We start from the raw sequence: 25061 nt of genomic DNA on the forward strand, positions 1-25061 counted from the left end.
ATTTTACGTTTCTATATCTTAAGCGAAGCTCAAATGTGAAATATTAGTTTCTGTATGTGCATTATCCTCTCAATTAGTAACATGTTAAGGATTATTTTTCATTTTATATTGGTGTTACGGACCAACTCTCATTTAACCAACATGTGCTGTGGGTGCGGTAAGTGCTGCCATCTGCAATGTCGCTGTAAACGCAATTCTCGTGGCACAGAGCAGGCAGTACATAGAGATTGAGACGGCGGTGTACAAAGCACATCACAACAAACAATGGTCAATGTAATGTTATTGTTATTCAATGTTATGTTATGAGCTTTCTGTATTGTAGGCCTTCACATTTAGTTTTCTTTCGCCTCTGTGATAATATTAGGGCGTCTTACGAAATTATTTATAGCCTAGACTGTAGTTCCTTATTCATTAAATCCTGTTTACCCATTTTATTGTGACTTGGCGCTGATATGAACTTAGCAACAAAAATCCAAATTCATGAATATCTCTCTTATCGAAGCCGGTACGGTAAAAAATGTACTGTATATGATATAAATGATCGGAAATTTAATACCATATAACCTTAGTAATGTAGTATATGTCGATAGGATCACTAATAACACAAATATTTGAGAATTACATTTTAGGCCTTCCTCTAAACTAACATTCCACTCAGCGTGAATAAAATTATTTACACCCTAAATTGTAGCGACTTATATCTCGACTTTGCATGCCAATTTTCATTAAGATAGGACCACTAATAACATAAAAAATTGAGAATTTAAGTTTAGTCCTTCCCCTAAACTACAATTTCTTTCAGTGTGAATAAGATTCTTTATGGCCTAGATTGTAGCGACTTATTTCCTGATTTTTAATACAGATATTTCATTAAGATAAGGACGACTAATAACATAAATATTTGAGAATTAAATTTTAGGCTTCCCCTAAACTACCATTTCTCTCAGCGTGCATAAGCTTATTTATGGTCTAGATTGTAGCGACTTATTTCCGGACTTTACACACCGATATTCATTCAATTCTCTTCAGCCGTTTTCTCGTGATGCGTGTACAGACAGACAGACAGACAGACAGACAGACAGACAGACAGACAGACAGACAGACAGACATTACGGACAATAAAAAAGTGCATTTCCTTGCTACAATGGACACGACCGATACAGAAATACCATCCTTTTTAAATTCTGAGCAACTTACAGACAAAACTCTTATTTTATAATATAGATTAGTGTCAGATGTTGTTAGTAAGTGTAGTTTTTGTGAATTTGTTTTCAAACCATATTCATGAGTTTTTCGGAGGACGGTATTACATTTTACAAGTGCTGTTTACCGCGGTCGTATTTCATCAGCTGCTCTCGCGGGCGTAGCGTGCTTGCAACATAGGAAATGCGATGTTCATTTGTTTTGCGAAACGTCAATTTAGAAGTAAGGCCGTGCGAAGTATAGTTAACAAATAAATCGCAATTGGGAAATATCCCGGTGCTAATGATCACTAACCAAGTAGTGTGATAATAAAGTAAGGATAAAAATTAATTACCCTGTAACAATAAGAACAACAACAACAAGAAAACAACTCAAAAAGAGTAGAGCAAGCGAATCCATGGGAAGAAAATGTTACAAGAAATACTACAAGTTTAACATTCTAAATCTAGCATTATCATAATATACAAATTCACACACAACTTAAGTATTTTCAGTTCTTAATACCACGGCTCACAATACTACTATAGGCTGAGCTTACTACTAGCTTAACATTACAACACCGGCATATACAAATTCACAAGTACCTTGAGTATTTCAAAATTTTACACTATGAAATGAAATGGCGTATGGCTTTTAGTGCCGGGAGTGTCCGAGGACAAGTTCGTCTCTCCAGGTGAAGGTCTTTTGATTTGACCCCCGTAGGCGACCTGCGCATCGTGATGAGGATGAAATTATGATAAAGACGACACATACACACCCAGCCCCAGAGTCAACGGAATTAACTAATTATGGGAATCGAACCCTGGACCCCTGTGGCCAAAGGCCAGCACGCTAACCATCTAGCCATGGAGCCGGACATTTTACACTATGACTTACAGTAGATAGAGCGGCCTAATTACTAACTATTTTCTAGAATTGTAAATACAGCAAATTCGCATACTGTATACCTTAAATCTTCTTATAAATAAAGTTGTTCTTGTCTGTTTGTTTGTTCCACCATCACGTCGAAACGGCTGGATAGATCTCAACCAAACTTCATATTTAGAGTATACTCATCCCAGGGAAGGTTTCGATATGCATATCATTTTAAAATCTTTGAAAAGACGGGGGTTTTATAGGAAAACCGTTTTCTCTTATACTATTATGGGCAAAATATCGAATTTGTCGTATAAGGACGAGACAAAGCTCAATTTAATCCTCTTGACGCAAAGAACAAAACTCGGTAATCCCTACGGGTCCGAACACCATGTTTTAAGGCCCTAAAGCCAACCGTTACGGAGATATTGGCACCACACTACCCCTGCTCTAGGAATCGGATAAAGAAATGAACTGTCGTAACCATGGCAACGTCAGCTCCAGGATTCTAGAGCAGTGAGATTATGTACGTACGTTTGGGCATAGCTGCCAACCAAAATTGGTACAAATAAGACTTAATATCTGGAAGAAATATACTGTTGTGTAAGGCACTCATAGGACTCCTTTGGGCGGGGATGGAAAGGGGGTGAAGTACGAGTATAAAAATCTTACTATATATAAAAATGGAAGTGTGTGTGTAAATGACACATCTCCTCCTAAACCACTGGAGCAATTTCAACCAAACTTGGTACACGTATTACTTACTATCGGGAGACGATCACTGTGGGGGGTATGCCATACTTAGCGTCCTTAATGGAGAGGGTTAGGGTGGGGGTAGTTACAATAATAATCGAGAATAGCGTCGAATTCATTGTTTTCGGGGTCGTTGAGTTGAAAAGTAATACTCTAGAATTTTTTAAAGTCCAGCCCCCTTTTAGGTGGGGAGCAAAGGGGGGGGGGGGTGAGATATAGAAATAATTAAAAACACTTTCGAATCCATAGATTTCAGGGTCTCTGAGATGAATAGTATTACTCCGGATTTTTTGCAAGTCCAAATGGAGAGCGAAGGGGGTAAGATACAAAATTAATCGAAAAACTACATATAAAATATTATCTTCTTCTTACTATATATAAACTGATGTATGTGTGTGCGTGGGTGTGTGGGTGTGTAAATGACACATCTCCTCCTAAACCACTGGAGCAATTTCACCAAACTTGGTACACTTATCAAATAGTATCAGGAGACAAACCGCGTGAGGGTAAGACACCCCTAGCACCCTTATGGGCAGGGGGCGAGGGGGGTGGTATAAAAATAATCTAGAATATTATCGAATCCATAGTTTTCGTGGTAGCTGAAATAATTAGTGACACTCCGAATTTTTTAAAATTCATGTTCAGCCCCCTTTTGGGTGTGGGTGAGGGGGAGTGAGATATAAAAATAATCGAAAACAGTGTCGAATCTACAGTTTTCTGGGTCACTGAGATGAATGGTGACAATCCAAATTTTATATCTCTTAGTGGTGGAGGGCGGGAGAGGGACAGTCTCATTGACAGTTGAAATCCTGTACATCGTATCTATAGTGCGACGGCTAAATACATATAGTTACAAATTATTAATTTTTGACAGGATCAAATACTTCCCAGTCGATTCGAGCTTCCATAAGGACGAAGTTTTTCTCGAAAATTAAATAATCTAAAACTTGAAATCAAACACATCTAAATAATTTTAAAACTACATAATAGATCGGGGCCTCTCAAACGCCCAAAATCTCACGCGTGCAAATCGAGGCGCAAGAGCTCCGTGCACTGTGCATCGGTCGCGCTCGTCTTGTCTCGGACCAACGCTTCGTCTCTGGGCTACTCGGCTAAGCTCGGCTCTACTCGGGGCAACTCAGCTCGGATTTGGAGCGCTACGGGGCAAGTGTGGAAGAGGGAGACAGGGGGAGCGAGCAAGACAAGCGCATGCACCCTGAAAGGCCCTGTAATAGATCATAACATATCAATCTGCAAGTCAAAAAGGAATTCTATAAAAATTCACATCACACAAAACTAACTGGTAATGCAAATCTTAAAGTAAATATTCAGAAACTATCCGGGCAACGCCGTTTACTACAGCTAGTAATACATATACCTTAATACTACAATTTACACTGCATTAAAATATGACACCATCACATAGAAATGTACACACAATTTATAGATTGCTGGAGTCTATTCTTGAAGAATCTTACATTTTTGGGAAAAGGCTCTAAGGCAACTGCGGATAATGCATTCCAGTCATCAGTTCCCCGACTTACGAACGAATATTTGTAGAAAACTACTGTGTAAGCAAATTAATATTTTCTAACCACTACATATTTTTGTCATAAAATGTCTTCTATATGACTGCTTTGTGCCAAATTGAGAGAAGTCTGTTGTAACTAGCTGTAGCTCTCTAATTTTAATGCCAGGGTGTCTGGGATTTGTCATGCCCTGACTTAGAGTATACCCTGTGAGAATTTTGGGACTACAGCGCTGGTTCTGTGTTGATGACAGCGACGGAGTGCCCTACTCCGCGGAGTACAGATGCCACGCCAGGAAATCGGCGTCCACGGGGTGGTTCCTTCAACTTCGGAAACACGTCGAAGTTACAAGGACTCGTGTACGGAGGGTGTTCATACACCACCAATAAGAGCTTGACAGTGTTTGCGGACAACGTGCGTTGTCATGCAACACGATAGAGCGATCCTCTTGCAATAAACATGGACGTTTTCGCCGCATAGCCGGACGCAGGTGTCTTTCCAAAAATCGACCGAGTAGTTGATGGTTTGTCCCTCAGGCACAGCACGCATAAGAATAACACCCTCGTAGTCGTATGCCACAATTAGAATAACACCCTCATAGTCGTATGCCACAATTAGAATAAGCTTCGCCCGAGTGGGTTCCTGTCGAATTTTCTGTGGACGTAGCGAACCTGGGTGACGCCATTCATTCGACTGACGCTTTAATTCAGGCTCGTACCCACACCTCATCAATGGTGTCAATACGCTGCAGAAATGCGTCTCCTTCGTAGCAGTATCTATCCAGGTGGATGCCAGCCAGTGCATAGCTGTGCCATTTCTGTACGTCGGTGAGGTGATGTGGAACCCAACAGGACGCAATTGTCCTTATGTTAAGAGATTTCGTCAGTATGCGCCACACCGTTTTATGACTGACGAGACCAACCGACAGTCCATCGATAGTATACGGAGACGAGACCACTCACGGTGTCAGTCTGATCTTGAGGAATGGACCTGTGCGGTGCAAAATCCGCAGTGGCACATACTAACGAAATGTCTGTGCAGTGACAAAACACATCTTTGTGTGTCTGACGCCTTTTCTGATCTGAAATGTCTCTGATAACTTCCTGTCGATTTTAACGTATGCTTTGTTGTTGGTATGAAGCCTGCTTGCTCCCTGGGGGTAATTGTGGAAGGAGATAGTACTTGCTATTTGCTTTACGTCGCACCGACACAGATAGGTCTTATGGCGACGATGGGACAGGAAAGGCCTAGGAGTGGGAAGAAAGCAGCCGTGGCCTTAATTAAGGTAAAACCTGGTGTGAAAATGGGAAACCACGGAAAACCGTCTTCAGGGCTGCGAACTGTGGGGTTCGAACCCACTATCTCCCGAATGCAAGCTCACAGCTGCGCGACCCTAACCGCACGGCCAACTCGTACGGTGGAGATGGTACTTGAAGCGCTCTTGTATGATATTAAACACAACCTTATTGGCGTGCTTTATTAGCGAGATGGTTCTGTAATCCGCACAATATTGTTTTGATCCCGTTTTTCTTAAGGAGATGTATACGGATTCCTTCCGCTGATTTGGCCAGGTGCAAATGATCCATGTTTAGCTGCAGATCTATAACAGTATGTCAATCCGGGCTCCCCTGCTGTTTTTATCATTTCCGCTACTATTCCATCTGACCCAGCCGATGTGTTATTAGCATTGTTTGTTATTACGATCTGCTTCCAGAGAAATCATTAAGTCGGTAGCAGCAGGCAGACCGGTTCATTGACACGGCCTTGAGTGGCAATGGTAAAGGATATATGAAAGGAAGATATTCTCGCGAAGGTTAGTGAACAGTGCAGTGTGCATGCGTTTAGACGAAATACTGGTGACAGTGCAATAGAATACTGATGAAATGGCGTATGGCTTTTAGTGCCGGGAGTATCCGAGAACAAGTTTGGCTCACCAGATGCAGGTCTTTTGATCTGACACCCGTAGGCGACCTGCGCGTCGCGATGAGGATGAAATAATGATGAAGACGACACATACACCCAGCCCCCGTGCCAGCGAAATTAACCTATTATGGTTAAAATTTCCGACCCTGCCGGGAATCGAACCCTGACCCCTGTGACCAAAGGCCAGCACGATAACCATTTAGCCTGGAGCCGGACAGAATACTGGTGATACTGTTATACTACTTAAGAGAGAGCACTTTTGGTTGAACACGTTTTTTACAAAGGAGATCTATTTACGGAAAGTATAAAATTAAAATTTCGTACGTATTTTTCTAATTCCAGTTGTCCGAATAGCGCTACTGCACATAATTTAATACGTACAGTTCTTGCGACAGTTTCAGTTCACGTACCAAAATGTGGCAGACCTGCGATTTCAACGGACGAAATCAAATCAAACCCCATGATGCAACAGCGCCGAAGAGTCGTGGCCTACCAAGCGCCCGCTGCTCTGCCCGAAAGCCTGCAGATTACGAGGTGCCATATGGATCCTTTCGGCCGTTATTCTTGGCTTTCTAGACTGGGACCGCCAACTCACCGTCAGATGGCTCCTCAATTGCAATCACGTAGGCTGAGCGGACCTCGAACGAGCCCTCAGAACCAGATAAAAATGCCTGATATGGCCGGAAATTGAACCATGGGCCTCCGGGTAAAAGACAGGCACACGCTACCACTACACCGCGGGGCCAGCTAACGAAGGAAACACTTGCTCAAATCACGGATATAATGTTGCGGAGTACTACAAGACAATTAACTTAAACAATATCGTTAAATCTGTCCAGGCGATTATGAAAGTGAAAGTCTTTGTCAGTTCAGGTTTAACTATACCTTCATCAACGAGGACAATACTTCCAGGATCTCAAAAATCGTCTCTTATTGGTTGAACTCCCGTTCATACTATTGTAATCACAGATAATCAGAGACTATGAATCATCGAACGCCGGAACTAACTTTATTGAATTCTTTCTCCACCTGATTGCAGCACTGTGGTTCCCTACCCATCTCCGCCAAAAATGTCGCCTCTGAATTCCCAGCTCAATCAATCTGCTGCTATGGCGATCTCGACTATTGTCAAAGCTAATCCATTTCCGACAGATAAATATCGCATACATCGCAGTATACCATGAAGTTCGTAATACCATCATCACTCCTATTTTTCTTTAAATTTTATTTATTTATTTTGTCCTAGAGAATCGTGTTTTACGACTCCGGTAGCTTAGTAGCTTAGTGGACTGGTCACTGCTTTAAATAATATTGCATTACCACATCACTCCATGTAAACATATTGATTTCACACCTTTCATAGCAGACACAATATAGCAAAAGAAATTTAGCTAATGCCTGTTGCTCACGGTAAAATGTTCTGTCAAATTTATTGTACAATAATTTAATTTTATAAAATTTCTGTTTCTCGCGGTCAAATTCAAGTTTTATAAAACCTTTGATAAAACTTTTCATAAAATAGGACATGTTCTATTCCGTAAAATTAATTTTACGAAACGAAACAATCAGCGAAGCTGACATCACGATGATGCTGGCGCTACGCCGTGAGAAGATTGTGAAGCTCGATTGTAAACAAACACTTTTTTCTAAAATGGCGGGATCCGGGTGGACTAAGGAAGATGTTAGTGTTTTAGTGACGATTACCAGAAATATCCTTGTTTGTACGAAGTTAAAACGCCACTTTACCACAACAGAAATGCAAGAAGAGAGGCAGAAAACACAATCGCCTAATTCCTATATGAATGCTGGTCTTCTAACCTCAACTAATTTTCGACCAAGGACAGCAATCCTCTACCTTCTTCTCTTTCGATCCAATCCCGAGTCCAGTATTTCCTGGCAATTCTTTTCTTCCTTTTTACCACTGTACAGCATATAATTGGAGCTAAAACAGCAAGTTTTGCTTTGTTTGTTAAAGCCAAACTCTCAAACACACTGTAAGTTTAAAAGTTTATCGATAGATGGCAGCACATACACATCTTAATTCAGAAGTGAGTTCATAGATGGCTTCCACGGATTTTATAAAATAATTTTACCGTGAGCAACACAATTTGTATTCGCCAAATTTTTATAAAATTAATTATACAACAAAATTACGAAACATTTTACCGTGAGCAATAGGCATAACGATTTTTCGCTACACGGAGAAGCATAGAAGCGTGGATATGTTTTTTTTCCTGTCCTAGTATAATAGATGACGTACACTGGTTACCATGGTTACTATGGTGTCGAAAAATTGTCGATTCAACACTGTCCACGATAATTCTAGGTAGAACCCAGCACAAAAACATCCCAATAGAATAGAACACTCCCATTCCCCAGCTTCGAATCACCTGAAACTGGGCAGGGAGTAATCATTTATTCTTTCTTTCTTTCTTTCTTTCTTTCTTTCTTTCTTTCTTTCTTAATCCGCTTATCCCCCAGGGTTGGTTTTTCTCTCGGACTCAGCGAGGGATCCCACCTGTAACGCCTCATGGGCAGTGTCCTGGAGCGTGAGACTTTGGGTCGGGGGTACAACTGGGAAGAAGGACCAGTACCTCACCCAGCCGGTCTCACCTGCTATGCTGAACAGGGGCCTTGTGTGGGGGGGGATGAGAAGATTGGATGGGATAGACAACGAAGAGGGAAGGAAGCGGCCTTGGCTTTAAGTTAGGTACCATCCTGGTATTTGCCTGGAAGAGAAGTGGGAAACCGCGGAAATCTACTTCGAGGATGGTTGAGGTGGGAATCGAAACCCTCCCACTCTTCTACTCAGTTGACATCGCGAGGCTGAGTGGACCTCGTTCCAGGCCTCGTACCAGTTTTCGAATTTCATGTCAGAGCCGTGAATCGATCCCGGACCACCGGGGTGGCAGCTAATCATACTAATCAATACACCACTAAGGCGCACGTAATCATTTATTGTAACCCAAATATGTGTTTTTATACAAGCAATCTTTTCTGTATTACTATGTATCTATTACTACATTACAACTGAACTTATTAACTATTGCAATCCAATTTCTAAATTGTAGTATTTTTCTTTAAAGTGTATTTATTTATTTTGTCCTAGACGTTAACAGAGTGAAAAAACATAGTCTAGGACAAACATCTTACTTACTCTCCATAAGTTGTATTAGTGCTTAATTTTGTGTCACCAGTCTTTACAGAGTTATCCTACAATTACAACATGCATTTTGAATGAATTGAATAAGAATGAAAAAATGAATGAATGACTGTATGAATTGGTGAGTGATTTCATGATTGAATCATGTTCGCGCATAAATGAATGAATAAACAATATTCTCGCCCAGTCATGGATAGCCACCAACTTGGGAGAGAGTTTTATGAATGAATGAATGAATGAATGAATGAATGAATGAATGAATGAGTGAATGAATTCTCTCATTCAGTTCACATGCAATTTAATAATTAATTTCAGGAAAACGAGTAACGACACTATAGTACAACAATTTACCTATTGCTACATTTAACATTATACTTAAACCTACTAGTAATTATATCCATTTCCTATGTTATCCCCCAATTTTTCTTTGTGACTAGATGTAATACAGTGTTACATATTCTCGGTTAAACGTGCCTCTTATCCTTCATTATTTTCGTTCTATTCTATTCCAAAAAACATATCCGTGTTAAAATTCACTACACGAGTCAAACATGGATGCTTTGCGTAGCGCCATGTCAAAATTATATGTAATGAAGTATTTAATATAAAGTGAGTAAATTAGCCTAAGTACAGAATAAAATATAGAAAAAATAAAATAACATCCAATAAAGTGATAAGTTTACCCTACCCGTTTCGAAATTTCACTTTATCTGGCTGTTGCCTAAATAACTACTGTATATATTTATAGCAATCGCTAGTTCGTTCTACTGATATGGTTGCTTTTACCAGCCCTATCTCCCGTATCGAGCCAGTCGGGCACAGTATTTGTGAGGATTCGAAACGACAGCCTTGGTACGAACTGGTTAATACGTCAGTGTGTTATAAAAGTAAGCAACATAAATCTGTGGTAACACTACACTATGGAGAAAGGGAATATGACATAAACGGTTCATTTTCAGGTTTAAGGAATACATCCTCTTCAGTCCTCCGTGGGACTGCGAGATAAGAAAAAATAACTATTTTGTTTTTTTAGGTCCCTAGGCTCATTTCAAACACAAATTCATAAATAAAAATAATTTTAAGTGGGCGGTGACCTTGGAATGAACGGTCCACAGGACTGGTTTGTGATGAAAGGGGTAAATATTGCCATTGTTGAAATTTTCAAAATTCCTTTATTTTCCAAACATATACCATTGAATGTGTTAAAAAGAACACAATGAAGGAATTTTTATGATATTATTCTGAAAATTCCAAATAATCTTCGGAAAACACACAAATAAAAATGTATTTTCCACTCTTACAGCGGGAAAATTCTGACATCTTCGAACTTGACCCAGTATCATGTTGTTCAATAACAGACTTATGTTAATGAAAACTGCAGGAGTACTATGATTTTGCAAATATAACGATATACAATAGAAAATATTTAACTAACACCAGACAAGAGGCAACAAAGTCACGAAAAACTCCAGAAATATTTCAAGGTTTTTCACTTTGTGATTTCAAAATCACTTTCTGCGTACGTTCATCTTCTGATAACTCAGCATCACCATTTTTAACAGTTCTTGGACAGTTAAAACCATATTGCCTGAAGTAAAATGCATAACTTCTAAATAAAACATAATCGAATTGAGACCTGAGGTCCACATATGTGGAAAATATATTTTTGATGTCGTACTAAACGCTGTGTAACAATAATAATACTACATACATTATCGCAGCTATCCTTCAAGCTTTCTTTGCAAATAAAAGAATTATGAATCCAATTACTAAGCTCTAACTGAATTTATTTCCACTTACTTGAAAGGCGGTCGCCTGTCGGCGCCATTTTTCCGTTTTGTCTGAACACGAGTTAGCAAAGAATGACACAACTTCATGTAGACTCACAGTGGTGCCTTCTGGAGCTGAAGATGGGTACTAGAAAGCCTACAGAAGAGGACTCTGGGTCTCAGTAGTTGAAACCTTGCGCCAAGAAAATAAAACAAAATAATAAAATGTTGTCCTCATATGTGGACTCAGGGAATGAAGAGGTTTAAAAATATCTAGCGTATATGGCAGTGCAACAATATGACATGTCCACAACACACAAAGAGGCTAGCTCACTGAAAAACAACATCTTTGACCAGTAAGTTTCAGCAGAAAATAATACTATTGCTCTCATGTTCTACCTCTAACTAATGGTTTTCGCAGACAAATAATTAGTTCTGCAAGAGTTCCTTTTAAGTGTCGGTAAATCTGCCGAGACTAGGCGAGGATATTTGAGAAACTTCAAATTTATTTATTTATTTATTTATTTATTTATTTATTTATTTATTTATTTATTTATTTATTTATTTATTTATTAGATACAGCCTATGGAGGGACATTTTACACTAATAATAATAATAATAATAATAATAATAATAATAATAATAATAATAATAATAATAATAATAATAATAATAATAATAATAATAATAATAATAATAATAATAATTTTAAATAAGTATAAAAGATAACAAAGGTATAAACAACAATATTAAGTAACAACAATAATTAACAATTTTAACAGTAACAATGTAACAACAATGATAACGGTAACTGGCAAGTGTCGGTTTCAGAAATTAGGAAGAAGAAAGGTCAAGGGTTGGTGGGACGGAAGAAAGTGAAAACCTGGAGAGGACTTCAAAGGAATCTTTTAATTTTTTGTTTGAAGGATGAGAAAGGTGTGAATATGTCGATATCGGGTAGTGAATTACCAAGTGTAGGGAGACGGTGGAAGATTGAGCGTTGTTGTAAGGTTAGGCGCGGATGGGACACATGATGAGTGCGCCGTTTGCGTGTAGGGCGGGGAGGAACGTGTATAGGGAAGTACGCTGGAAGAGTATTACATTGGGTGTAGCCATTGATTATTTTGTGAAGGTAACATAGATCAGAGAACTGTAAACGGCTTCTCAGGTCAAGTATACCCAGGTAGTTCATAATGTCAGATTTAGTTTTGTTCTTAAAAACAGGATTGCGAGTCTTAACAATGAAAGTGAAAAAGTTAAAAATACTATTTAGTAGAGATATGTTTGTGATAGCAGATGAGGACCAAATAGGGGAACAAAGGTCAATAATGGGGAGAACATACGAGACAAAGTATAATTTTAAGGCGTTAATATCATTAATTTCAGTAAACCTGTAAAGAATGCCTAGAGTACGCATAGCACGGGATTTTATGGAGTGAATGTGAGCAGAGAAGGTTAGTTTACAGTCTATTATAACACCTAGGTCTCTTACCTGATAAGCCGATTGCAATGTATTTCCGTGGATGGTATATGCAGTGTTCGTTCCTTGCTTTAGCAATGAAAAGGAGATTGTATTGCACTTCTTAAAATTGGGAAAAAGATTCCATTTCTTAAACCAGTCACCACACGAATTGAGAACAGTCTGTAATTCGTCACAGTCATCAGGCGTAGACACTTCTCTTAGGATTTTCAGGTCGTCGGCGTACAAGAGGAGGGAACACTGACTATTTCGGGTGCAAAAAATTATGTCATCGATTTAGAGAACAAAGAGTAGGGGTCCCAGAATACTGCCCTGAGGTACTCCTGATAACACAGATAACCATGATGAGGCAGATTCAGGGAGCACCACTCTTTGTTTTCTGCCGGAGAGGAAACTTGTTATCAATGACAAGACGGGGCCATGGATATTAAATCTGGTAGCGAGCTTATGAAGAAGAAGTGCATGATCCACTGAGTCGAATGCCTTGGCCAGATCTATATAGATTGTATCTAACTGAGATTTATTTTCCATTGCTGAAATGATGTGGTGATTGAGAACAGTGAGGTTAGTGAGGCATGATTTTCCGGGAGTGAATCCGTGTTGTTCTTCAGATATGTACGGCTGTGTGAAAAAGAGGAGACGGCGGTGGATTATTCTTTCGAGGACAGAGGATAGTATTGGAACGATAGATATTGGGCGGTATGATGAGATATCATATTTGTTGCCAGATTTGAAAATAGGTGTGATATCAGCTTGTTTCTAGCTGTCGGGGAATGTACCAGTAGCCATACACAGGTTTAAAATTGTAGATAACGGTGCACAGAGCACCTTGATGGCTGACGGACGTGCGTGAGATCAGCTCCTCAGTCAAAGTGAATTAGCAGGTGTTATTTCCTAGTAACATATATCAAACGTTGTGTTAAAGTGTGCAAACATAGTTTGAAAGTGTTTAAAGTGAAAGTGTCTCCCTGTTGTGGTCATATTTTTATCAGTTCATTAAAATATTCCATTGTAAAACAAGATGACCAGGAGTAACAAGCGCAACAGCAAGGAAGCGAACGGTAGTGCCAACCTCGTGGAAGAGACCGTCACGAGGATCCTGAATGAGACTCTCAGCTCGGGTAAGTTTCTGGACAGAATTATAGAGGCGATATCGGAGCGAGTGACCACACTTGTCGTTAAGGAACTAGAGAAATCTCTCCAGTTCAGTGCTGAACTTGTAGCGGATTTAAAGAAGAAACTTGAGTGTCGGGACAAGGAAATCCAGGCACTTAGGTCAGAATTCGAAGCTAGAAGCGACTCTCTCGAACAATATAGTAGGAGAAATAACCTTAGAATCTTTGGAGTGCAGGAGAGCTCACAAGAAAATACTGACGAACTTGCTGTAAACGTCTTCAGAGATATAGGCGTGAATATAAACATCAATGATATTGATAGAATTCACCGTGTTGGGCCTAAATCAGTAGGGAAAACTCGGCCTATCATTGTCAAGTTTACTTCCTATCGTACACGACAAGAAGTATTCCGTAACAAAAGGAGACTAAAAGGCACTCATGTTACCATCCGCGAAGATCTCACGTCCGTTAGACTCTCCATACTGAAGGCTGCCATTCACCGTTTCCATGTAGCGAACTGTTGTACTGCAGACGGCGATATCATCATTAAGAAACCCGATGGGGGCAAAGTGCGCATTAACCGGCTGTGTGACTTACCGGAGGATAGAGATAGCAACTAAACGGACAATTCACTTGACTGTTCTGATCTCTATTTACTATATTTCATTTTATTTAAATACCACCTTAGTGTAATTTAATTAGATTAGCTCACTGTACTTAGATTATTTCATTCACATAATTATTAATTTTTCATAAGGTAATTAGATTAGCTCACTTTAGTTAGATTATCTCATTCGCATAATTATTACTTTTTCATAAGGTGGCAACGAGCACTAATGGGTTACTCTCCTCTGACAGTACCGGACATTCCTTCCCAGCCACAATCCCGTTCAAGGCCTCACTCACCCCTCCACTCTCCACAAACAGAACACGACCTTGTGACAACTGTCCACTGACCCCTCCTGGAATTACCCCCCTTCCTTCTCACTCAACTAGAGACCTGCTACTAGCTTAAGTTTCCTCTTTCCCGAAAGGTCTCCATATAGCCCATCTAAATGTACATTCATTGTCTGCCCATTTCCACGAACTTCAAGAACTTGTCCCGGACGTATTTGATGTTTGCCTTCTCACTGAAACCTGGCTTCATGATCTGATCCCTTCGAAGACTTTTAACATACCTGGCTACTGTTTACTTCGGAACGACAGAGCTGGAAAGAGGGGAGGAGGTGTAGCAGCGATAGTCAAAACCAGTTTAAAGCCTACGATAATTGCATGTTCAGATAGCGAATACAATAGAAGACCGGAGTTCCTGCTCTTGGAAATAATCGTAGCCCATCAGAAATGTGCTGTCTGTGTGGTGTACAAGCCACCTGCGATTGGACATTTGGAGGACGTAGAAAATGCTTTGTTACGCGTACTCCCGCAATATGAACATGTAATTGTCATGGGCGACTTTAACACAGACACCGGAAACAACAATGCCGAATGTCGGCAGCTTTTAAACATGACTACATCTTGCGATATGAGCATTTTGCAAACACTCCCTACTCACCACACCGCCGCGTCACACACGACAATCGACTTAATGATTGTCAAGAATACAGACAAAGTACTACAACACGGACAGACATCTGTACCAGGAATTTCAGCTCATGACCTAATATACATATCCTACTCCTTAAAGACCCGAAAGACAAAACCAAGGACTATTACATTCAGAGATCTCTCTAAAATTGACTACAGTATGTTCACTGAAGATGCACTAGATGTTCCATGGCACCATATACTAACAGTTGACGACATTGACGTTAAAGTAAACATATTTAACGAATATCTGACAGCGCTCTATGATCGACACGCCCCGCCGAAAACAGTACGGGTAACGCGAGCCCCAGCACCGTGGCTAAACTTAGAGCTAAAGGAGTTAATGGCAAGACGAGATGCCGCACATAGAAAGTTTAAGCGACAACCGACACAAGACAATTTTGACGCATTTAAACGGCTACGAAATAAAACATCGCAGTCAGTACGCAACGCTAGAATTAGACATGCACATACCCTGCTAAATAAAAATACTAGACCTGCTATGGCTTGGAAAGAACTAAGACACATGGGAATAGGTAAACAAAGAGACGACCATCCTATTGACGTATCCCTCGACTCCCTCAATACATATTTTACCACTCCCGGACATACCATTGACAGAGAAAGGAAACATAGAACACTATACAGCAATTACAACTCCCCTGCACCTGACAGAGAAAAATTCTACTTTTCACATGTGACACCCTCGCAAGTTAAACAAGCCATATTTAGAATAAAATCGAAGTCCAAAGGGATAGACAACATAGAAATAGAACTTATTAAGACAATAATTGACATAATTTTACCTACTATAACTCACATATTTAACCACTCACTAATGACTGGCACGTATCCCTCCTTATGGAAATCTGCCGTTGTCGTCCCGCTCGCTAAAAAATCACCGCCTGAAGACGTAACTGACTATAGACCTGTGAGCATATTATCGGTCCTTTCAAAAGCCCTAGAATTCATTGTACACCAACAAGTCTCCAACTACTTGCAAATACACGATATTCTTGACGAACACCAGTCTGGTTTTCGACGTAACCACAGCACTACTACTGCACTACTTAAGGTTACAGACGACATTCGCAATGTGATGGACAAAAGACAAGTTACCATACTAGCTCTTCTTGATTTCTCTAAAGCTTTCGACTCTGTTGACATAGACATACTACTTTCCAAACTATTTAAACTCCAGTTCTCGACAAACAGTCTTCAGTGGATGAATTCATACCTCCGTGGTCGTCTGCAGTGTGTAAGAAACAACAACAATGAATATTCATCCTGGCGATCCGTAGAGGTTGGTGTTCCACAGGGGTCTGTCCTAGGACCGCTTCTATTTTCTGTCTATATAAATGATATTACGTCGTCGGTAAACAGCTGCAGACACCACATGTACGCTGACGATATACAATTATACTTGCAATGTGAACCGGAAAGACTAACCGACGAAATTAAAAATTTCAATAGAGACTTACAAGAAATCTGTAACTGGACTGACATGCATGGACTTAGATTAAATAACGTAAAATCTCAAGCTATAATAATTTCACATCCTCGGCTTTGTTCAAAAACTATAAGCAAATTCACTTTACCAAAATTTTACCTACAAAATTCACCCATTAATTTCAGTGAATCTGTCAAAGATCTCGGCGTTATGACAGACGAACATCTTTCTTGGAAGCAGCAGGTTACCAGCATCTCCAGGAAAGTATTTGCGACACTCAACTCACTTAGAAGATTCCGCAACATATTTTCTCGAATATTAAAAGAACGCCTTATTTGCACTCTGGTATTGCCTCACTTCGACTACTGTGACGCCGTGTACAACGACCTGACTACTACTCTTAACGACAAACTACAACGCGCGCAAAACGCCTGTGTTCGCTATATATGTGACCTACGTTACTTTGACCATGTTACACCTGCCTACGATGAACTCGGTTGGCTAAAACTCAAACAGCGCCGTAATCTTCATGCTTTATGCCTTCTTCGTCGAATACTCTCCTCATGCTCACCTCCCTACTTGTACAGTCAATTTCATCACCTCTCATCCAATCACAGTTTTGGAACACGGTCAAAATCTGATACACTCTTATCTATTCCACCTCACCGCACCACACGATACACAAACTCATTTGTTATTTCTTCGGCACGACAATGGAATGCACTGCCCGTCTCTGTCAGAGGAGCTTCGCCTGCTAGTTTTAGGCAACTTTGTCACCGCTACCTACTAAGTAATGCTATGGAGATATTGTAGATTTAACCTCCCTCAAACTAGAGACTTTATATAATCCCACTGTTATTACTAAGGATAATAGAAATTAGCTAATCATGTCATAATTGTGTAAATAATCATCATCATCATCATCATCTTCATCATTCTCCTATTTTTTTCCTTTTTTAATCATAATATTGTATTGTTTAGTAGTTGCAAGATATTTCAATTGTAAGTGTACTTATTTCAATTTTGCACATGTAAAAACTGTCTTTTCTGGTTAGATGGAAGAGAGGGCCTAATGGCCTTAATCTTGCCAGACAAAATAAATCTATTGTATTGTATTGTAATATCATTGGGCCCGGTGGAGCGGTTTGTTGGGAGACTATTGAGAATATTTTGTACTTCGTTAGGGGTCGTTGATACTTGTGACAGTGAGTAACTGCAAACACTATTGATCTGTGGTAGTTCTGTGATAGGTGCAGGAGGGCTAAAGGTAGAGTGAAAGTACTCATTGAATTTTTGAGACCTTAATTCAGTTGGGACATCATCACTATGTAGTTTAAGATTGAGTGGTATCCGGGGTGACTTTCTGCGTGACGAAATTAGGGTCCAGAACTTTTTAGGGTTGTTTTTAAGGTTTCCAGTTATAGAAGTGATGTGCCGGTTGTAGTCATTTTTAAGATGCGATTTTAAGATTTTCCTGAGGTGTTTAAAAGTATTATACGTGTGTGAATTGGGGATAGACTTCCAGAGTGACCACGCACGGGTTTTGTTCTTTAGTAGCAGTTTAGTTTCGGCACTCAGCCAGGGGGGATATTTGTGTGTTCTGGGTTTGGAGAAAGGTACATGCTGTTTAATGGTGGTAAATATTAAATCCTCAAACAGGGAAACCGCACTATTGACGTCACGCTCAGCTGATAACCAGCACCAAGGGAGGGATGACAAATCCTGGTTGACGACTAGCCAGTCCACTTTACTCCAGAGCGGAAATGTTTGCCTCGCAGCGGGTGGGAATTCTTTATGTTGACAAGCAGGTAGGCTGAGGGTAGCTTCGATTGAGTCATGGTCAGCGCTAAGAATGTTTCTGCCAACAGATACACTAACACTAGTTACTGTAGAGAAGAGGAGATCCAATGTTGCCAGATTTCTGGTGGGTTTTAAGCAGAACTGATGTAGATGAAGACCGTTTATGAAATTAGACAAAATAAATGAGTCCACAGGGTCGGTTACTGTTCCAGTGGTTGTAGATTGCCAGGATATGTGCGAATTGAAATCACCGATTATCACAATATCGTTGGATTTATTTAGAGCCAAAACCGTTGAATTAAAGCAATTTCCTAACGCTGTGATATCACCGGAGGGTGGGCGGTAGAAGCTGCCAACTAATAAGTTTTTAGTTCTGGGGATCGTAATTTCAACCCAGGTTATCATCAGACGGCGTCATGGTCGAACCCTACAACTTTGATTCAGAAAGCTAATGCTCTATCATCTGAGCCACCCAGTCCGCCTTTCAGAATACTATAAGGTTAGTACATCTGAAGACAATTGATCATCAAACACAAACACACCGTTGGTTTCAGCCAGTGTCACCGTAGCGTGCTTACTTTGGCGCAATCTCGGACATCTGTATTCAAATATCCCCCCCCTGTCCAGGCGGGGTTTTATTTCTCGACTGGTGCTCACATGCCGATCTTAAGCCACGTACAGATTTAGCAACATCGCCTCTCAAAGGCTATTTGAATTCACTCGCGAAGCGATCTGATTGACTAACTTCAGCAGCTGATACTGACAACGGCGTGAGATATCGAATTATTTCATTCAAATTACTTGTCAGTATGGGAAACCCTATAACGCACATAGTAGTATAATAGGACAGTTCGGCCGCCGCCTCCTCCTCCGGGCTCCCAGGGGCCCCTCCGCCTCCCGAGGGGAAATTTGAATTTTGGCGGGAAATTTGAATTTTGGGGGGAAATTTGAATTTTGGCGCGAGATTTGAATTTGTAAACAAAGCCACGTGCTTTTTGACAGCTGTCATCGACAACAACGCATCGCTAACCTCACTGCTGCCATCTTGACGGGCTTAAACCTCAGTGGTACCAACTTAACCTAACTAGCGCGAGGTAAACAAATCCACGTGTTTTTTGACAGCCACGTGCTTTTTGACAGACAACAACGCATCGCTAACCTCACTGCTGCCATCATGACGGGCCTTTGTTTACAAATTCAAATCTCGCGCCAAAATTCAAATTTCCCGCCAAAATTCAAATTTCCCGCGGGAGGCGGAGGGGCCCCTGGGAGCCCGGAGGAGGAGGCGGCGGCCGAACTGTCCTATTATACTACTGCACATATATCCGGTTCACGTTGTTTCTGACCACTCTGTATATGACAAAGCTTCTCTTGCTTTGAAACTCATGCATATTCAAATGTGAAAGAGATCCCTGGGCATAGGTGCCATTGAGAATAGTCGCTCGCATCTGCGAAAGTTAAGATTAGAACTACTGGCACTGCGTTCGTGATATACAGGTCGTACTGTAGCTCTGATGACGTCACGGTTTGGGTGGGACTTGGAGGCGATACGCATCCGCCCTGCTTGAATAACACACTCGTTTAAATTAGTTAAGAAACTGTTAACACCTTATAAAACAAAAAAAATATTCCTAAATATTTGTTAGTTCTGATATACAATGCATATCATTCCCCGTAACGTTCTATTTCTCGCTTATATCCGTTCGTTTCCGTGAGTACAGGCTAACACTTTGAGACATATTCTTGCGATTTCTATACATTTTCTAATCAACTGGAACATTCACATCATACAGTAAACACTGATAGAAAACAACCAACCATTTACCAATAAAATATACTACTAATGTAAATTATTTCTGTACCACCAGTTCAGCACCTACAAGGAAGATTACGAGTAAGCTAACCTCCAACAATAACAAAACATTTGCTCTCACTGACATGAAATTCAGTTATTGTTTAAAAATCTACAGTTTTAAAACTGAAAATAATGCCTATAAAATTATTTTCATATTCATTTTTCATGGAATTACCCTGTTCCATTGCCTATGATATGAAATTTGATAGGAAAGATCTCGGCACTTTTATTTCACAATACATTTCTACCTAAAATGGTAAAATGCTTAAATTGGACTTGCAATTTTCAAGTAGACCGAATTCAAATAAGCCGTAAGTTTGATTACATAAAAATATGTCTAATGATACCCATTTTTTTGACAGAATAAGAAATTTCAACTCACCATCTGGACGAGACACTCTTTAAATCCCTCAGGATTGGTTGCTACACACAACTGTGTGGTGATTAACTATTATTTTCTCCCTGGGAATAGCCTTCTTTCCAACTTAACTCTTTCCTCATCAGAATGAAACACAAATACTGGAGTTTACTCTCCTCGTTCATAATAGGCTTTGCAGCCAGGCACACAGCAACTCTTAGCATGGTGATTTCTCTCACTGATAACCTTAATTCAATTATATACACATCGCGGTTGATAATAAAACACTGAATGCACTAACTCAGTTCACTTTACATTGTGGATATAACATTACACAAATAAACTACTAAATTAAAACACTGCAGACGGATATTCTTAACCTAGACCCTCACATGAATACACGCTAACACTGAGATTTCTTCACTAACTGAGGACTTTTCACTTAATAATGCAGTCGATAACGACTCCGTCTGATATATGTCTGAGTAAACATGCGGCCTAAGTTAAAAATTTCAATAAACCAGTGAAGAATTCACGCATAACTCTACTAACTCACGTGCTAAACTTCCCCCCCTAACGATCAGCTGATTACTTTCCCGCGCTTGCTACAGTACGGCCTGTACTTCACGAAGGCAGTGCCACTGGACTTAACAAACTGCCATGATCGTTAAGGTAACAAATCTTCATGGTAGTTAGCCGATTCTAGTCCATGGTAACCATCAGAATGTTGACTAGCAGGGTAACAGATAGGATGGTATACCATTTCTAATCACTATTTTGAGTGTCAAAAAGCCTTGGACCGAGCGAGTTGGCCGTGCGCAGCTGTGAGCTTGCATTCGGGCTCGAATCCCACTGTCGGCAACCCTGAAGATGGTTTTCCGTGTTTCCCATTTTCACACCAGCCAAACGTTTGGCCAAGGTTGCTTCCTTCCCACTCCTAGCCCTTTCCTATCCACATCATTGCCATAAGACCTATCTGTGTCACTGGGATATCATGAAAATTTTAAAACAAACTTGGGTTCAATTCCAAACCTTTCAGCTGTGTTCTTATGAAGTGAAGGCAGATGACGCTGTTGATGGCGGTTCGTCTGTCGAATGGGGACGTTAAGTCTTAAGCAGTCCAGTTAGGTTATTCGACGCAAATGGGCTATGTTTCGATACCCGGTTTCACCCTTTCCATCATCATAATCATCATCATCATCATCATCATCATCATCATCATCATCATCATCATCATCATCATCACAGATCTCTCGTAGGTGCCAACTACGAGGACCGAAGGCCACGTGACGTCATCATCAGCAAGCACGTGGATTCTCCTTTCTATCCAGCGTGGTGTTATTTTCAAGTATTAATGGTTTACAATTGATCTCTTTAATTTGATGCTTGTGCTTGTTGTTTAAAGGGGCCCAACATCTGGGTCATCAGCCCTCTCTTTAATTTATGTCAATTTTCAGGTTGATGCCTATGGAGAAAACTTGAGATCGAAACAACAAAGTGTGGATGAGCAAAAGGACCTTGTCGTAGACCTGGAGCACAGTGCAACTTACTGCCATGGAATAGATACTCAACATTTACAAGTGAACGCTACTGGTAAGTTCGTTGAATACTAATGTACCTTAGTGAAGTAGCCTAGGAAGTAAACCTTAACTGAGATGAATAAGTGTTTGGACACTGCACTCTCGCCTCTTTCTTCAGTTACACTGTCATCAAGAGAACACTTATATTGCAAACTTAAAAAAAACTTATCAGTAACTCTGCAGTGCGTTACAACGAGTCCTCATGTTCGATCATATCCAATCATCATCACTGTCGCCCAAGTGGCAGATTCCCTATTAGTTGTTTACCTAGTCTTTCCTAAAAAACACCACTTAATCCTAAATCCTCGTAAAACACAAAGTATTATCATAGGAAACTCTAAATTATTACATGTAATAAGCAATATCAATCCTACTCCAATCATAATCAATGACATTGCTGTACCGTACCTTAAAAATGTAACTAATCTTGGAATCTCCATCAATGAAAATCTGACCTGGAATGAACACGTAACAAATGTATGTAGAAAGGGTCATGCAGCTCCATATCCCCTGAAACGTCACAAGAATTCCTTTCCTCAAAAACTTTAATTAGAATTAATCTAAACACTACTATTCTCAATTTTAGACTACTGTGATACGGCACTAGTCAATCTAAATGGTGAACAAGCTTTGAGACTTCAACAAGCACAAAACTCGTGCATACGATATGCCTTCCAACTGCGACATGACGCAGATGTTACACCATATTTCAAAACATTGGGATGACTAGGCTTAAATGAACGGAGGAATTCTCACCTAATGACACTTGTTTTCCAAGTGCTCTCGACGAACACTCCTACTTCTAATTTTCGTTTCCTTTCCTCATTCCATGAAATTAGTACCCGTTCTGGTTCCGTATTTGATATTCCACTAAATCGAACGAATGCCTACAATCATTCCTTTCTAGTTTCTGGAATACACTCCCAATGGACATTCGGCACGTTACTTCCTGTCAAAAATTCAAATCTGCCTGCCGAAAATATTTTCCTGGGAACATATAACTGAGTTGTGTGAGTCATTGTGTGTATGTTGTGTGAATGAGTTTTATTTTATTTATTATGCACTTAAATCATTATTATTATTATTATTATTATTATTATTATTATTATTATTATTATTATTATTATTATTATTTGCAAATTGCTTTACGTCGCACCGACACAAATAGGTCTTGTGGCGACAATGGGACAGGAAAGGGCTAGGAGTGGGAAGGAAGCGGTCGTGGCCTTAATTAAGGTACAGCCCCAGCATTTGCCTCGTGTGAAAATGGGAAACCACGGAAAACCATCTTCAGGGCTGCCGACAGTGGGGTTCGAACCTACTATCTCCCGAATATTGGATACTGGCCGCACTTAAGCGACTGCAGCTATCGAGCTCGATTATTATTATTATTATTATTATTATTATTATTATTATTATTATTATTATTATTGACACACTAATTGCCGTACTGATTTGTAACTTACAGTAGTCTTAGAATTGTCTGCCCGTAGTATTATTTCTTTTTAGAATTACAATGTCTTATTTTTATGTTTACATTTTTAAATTTTATTGTTTTTAGTGGTTAACTGTAAGAGAGGGCCATGAGCCCTAACTTCGCCACAAATGTAAGTCAGGAATAAATAAATAAATAAATAAATAAATAAATAAATAAATAAATAAATAAATAAATGATTTTAAACAACTTGGAAATTTAACGAGCATTTCGCTTGATAAATTATTCTAATCCCCAACTGAGTACAAGCCTCCGTGACTCAGGCGGCAGCACCCCGGCCTCTCACCGCTGGGTTCCATGGTTCAAATCCCGGTCACTCCATGTGAGATTTGTGCTGGACAAACCGGAGATGGGTACTCCGGTTTTCCCTGTCATCTTCCATTCCAGCAACACTCTCCAATATCATTTCATTTCATATGTCAGTCATTAATCATTGCCCCAGAGGTGTGCGACAGGCTTCAGTAGCCGGCACAGTTCCTATCTTCGCTGCTAGATGGGGCTTCATTCATTCCATTCCTGACCCGGTCGAATGACTGGAAACAGGCTGTGGATTTTCATTTTCATTCAGAAATCAAATTCTTGCAGGCTAACATAGTAACCCACCATCCCATTCATCTGCGTTATCTTTCATTTCTTTGAAGAGTTTAAGGAGATCTGTATAGAGAGAGGACACAACTTCAGCGAGCCTACCAGCATATATCCATCGGGTAGGCGCTACTGTTGGTAATCGCCTCTGTATTACTTTTTTAAGAGCAGCGGCCCTTTTAGGGAATATTGAAAAATAAACCTGCTAACCCGGACAAGGTCTGAAAAAATAGTTTGCATTTCTTGATGTGGTTAACAGATTGCTGTAATACAAAGTTGAGTCTATTACCGTAGCAGTTAACAAATATGGTCTGGTGGTATTTATCCCTGACTGACTTCTGCAACCCACTATGCTGTCCTGCCATCACTGCTGCGTCATCAAATGTTTTTGCTACTAACTTTTCACCACACTGAAATTCTTGTAACACTACAAAGAGATATTTAGAGAGAGAAACAACAGAACGGTCACCGCTTACATCACTGAATCGCAAAAGTCTCTCTTGAATTTCGCCTTCAGGACTAACATATCTAAAGACAGTCGAGAGCTGTGCTCTGTTAGAAACA

General features: G+C 40.0%; 1 protein-coding gene across 1 annotated transcript in view; it reads left to right on the forward strand.

Annotated features, from left to right (window-relative positions):
- Positions 1-25061, forward strand: part of LOC137500963 (hemolymph lipopolysaccharide-binding protein-like) — a 100060-nt gene that overhangs the window by 14977 nt on the left and 60022 nt on the right. Inside the window, exon 3 of the mRNA XM_068227727.1 lies at positions 22295-22430. Coding sequence (XP_068083828.1) covers positions 22295-22430 — 136 coding nt within the window. The remainder of the gene's footprint in view (positions 1-22294; positions 22431-25061) is intronic.

Source organism: Anabrus simplex, chromosome 5 (assembly GCF_040414725.1).
Source record: "Anabrus simplex isolate iqAnaSimp1 chromosome 5, ASM4041472v1, whole genome shotgun sequence".
Lineage (NCBI taxonomy): Eukaryota > Metazoa > Arthropoda > Insecta > Orthoptera > Tettigoniidae > Anabrus > Anabrus simplex.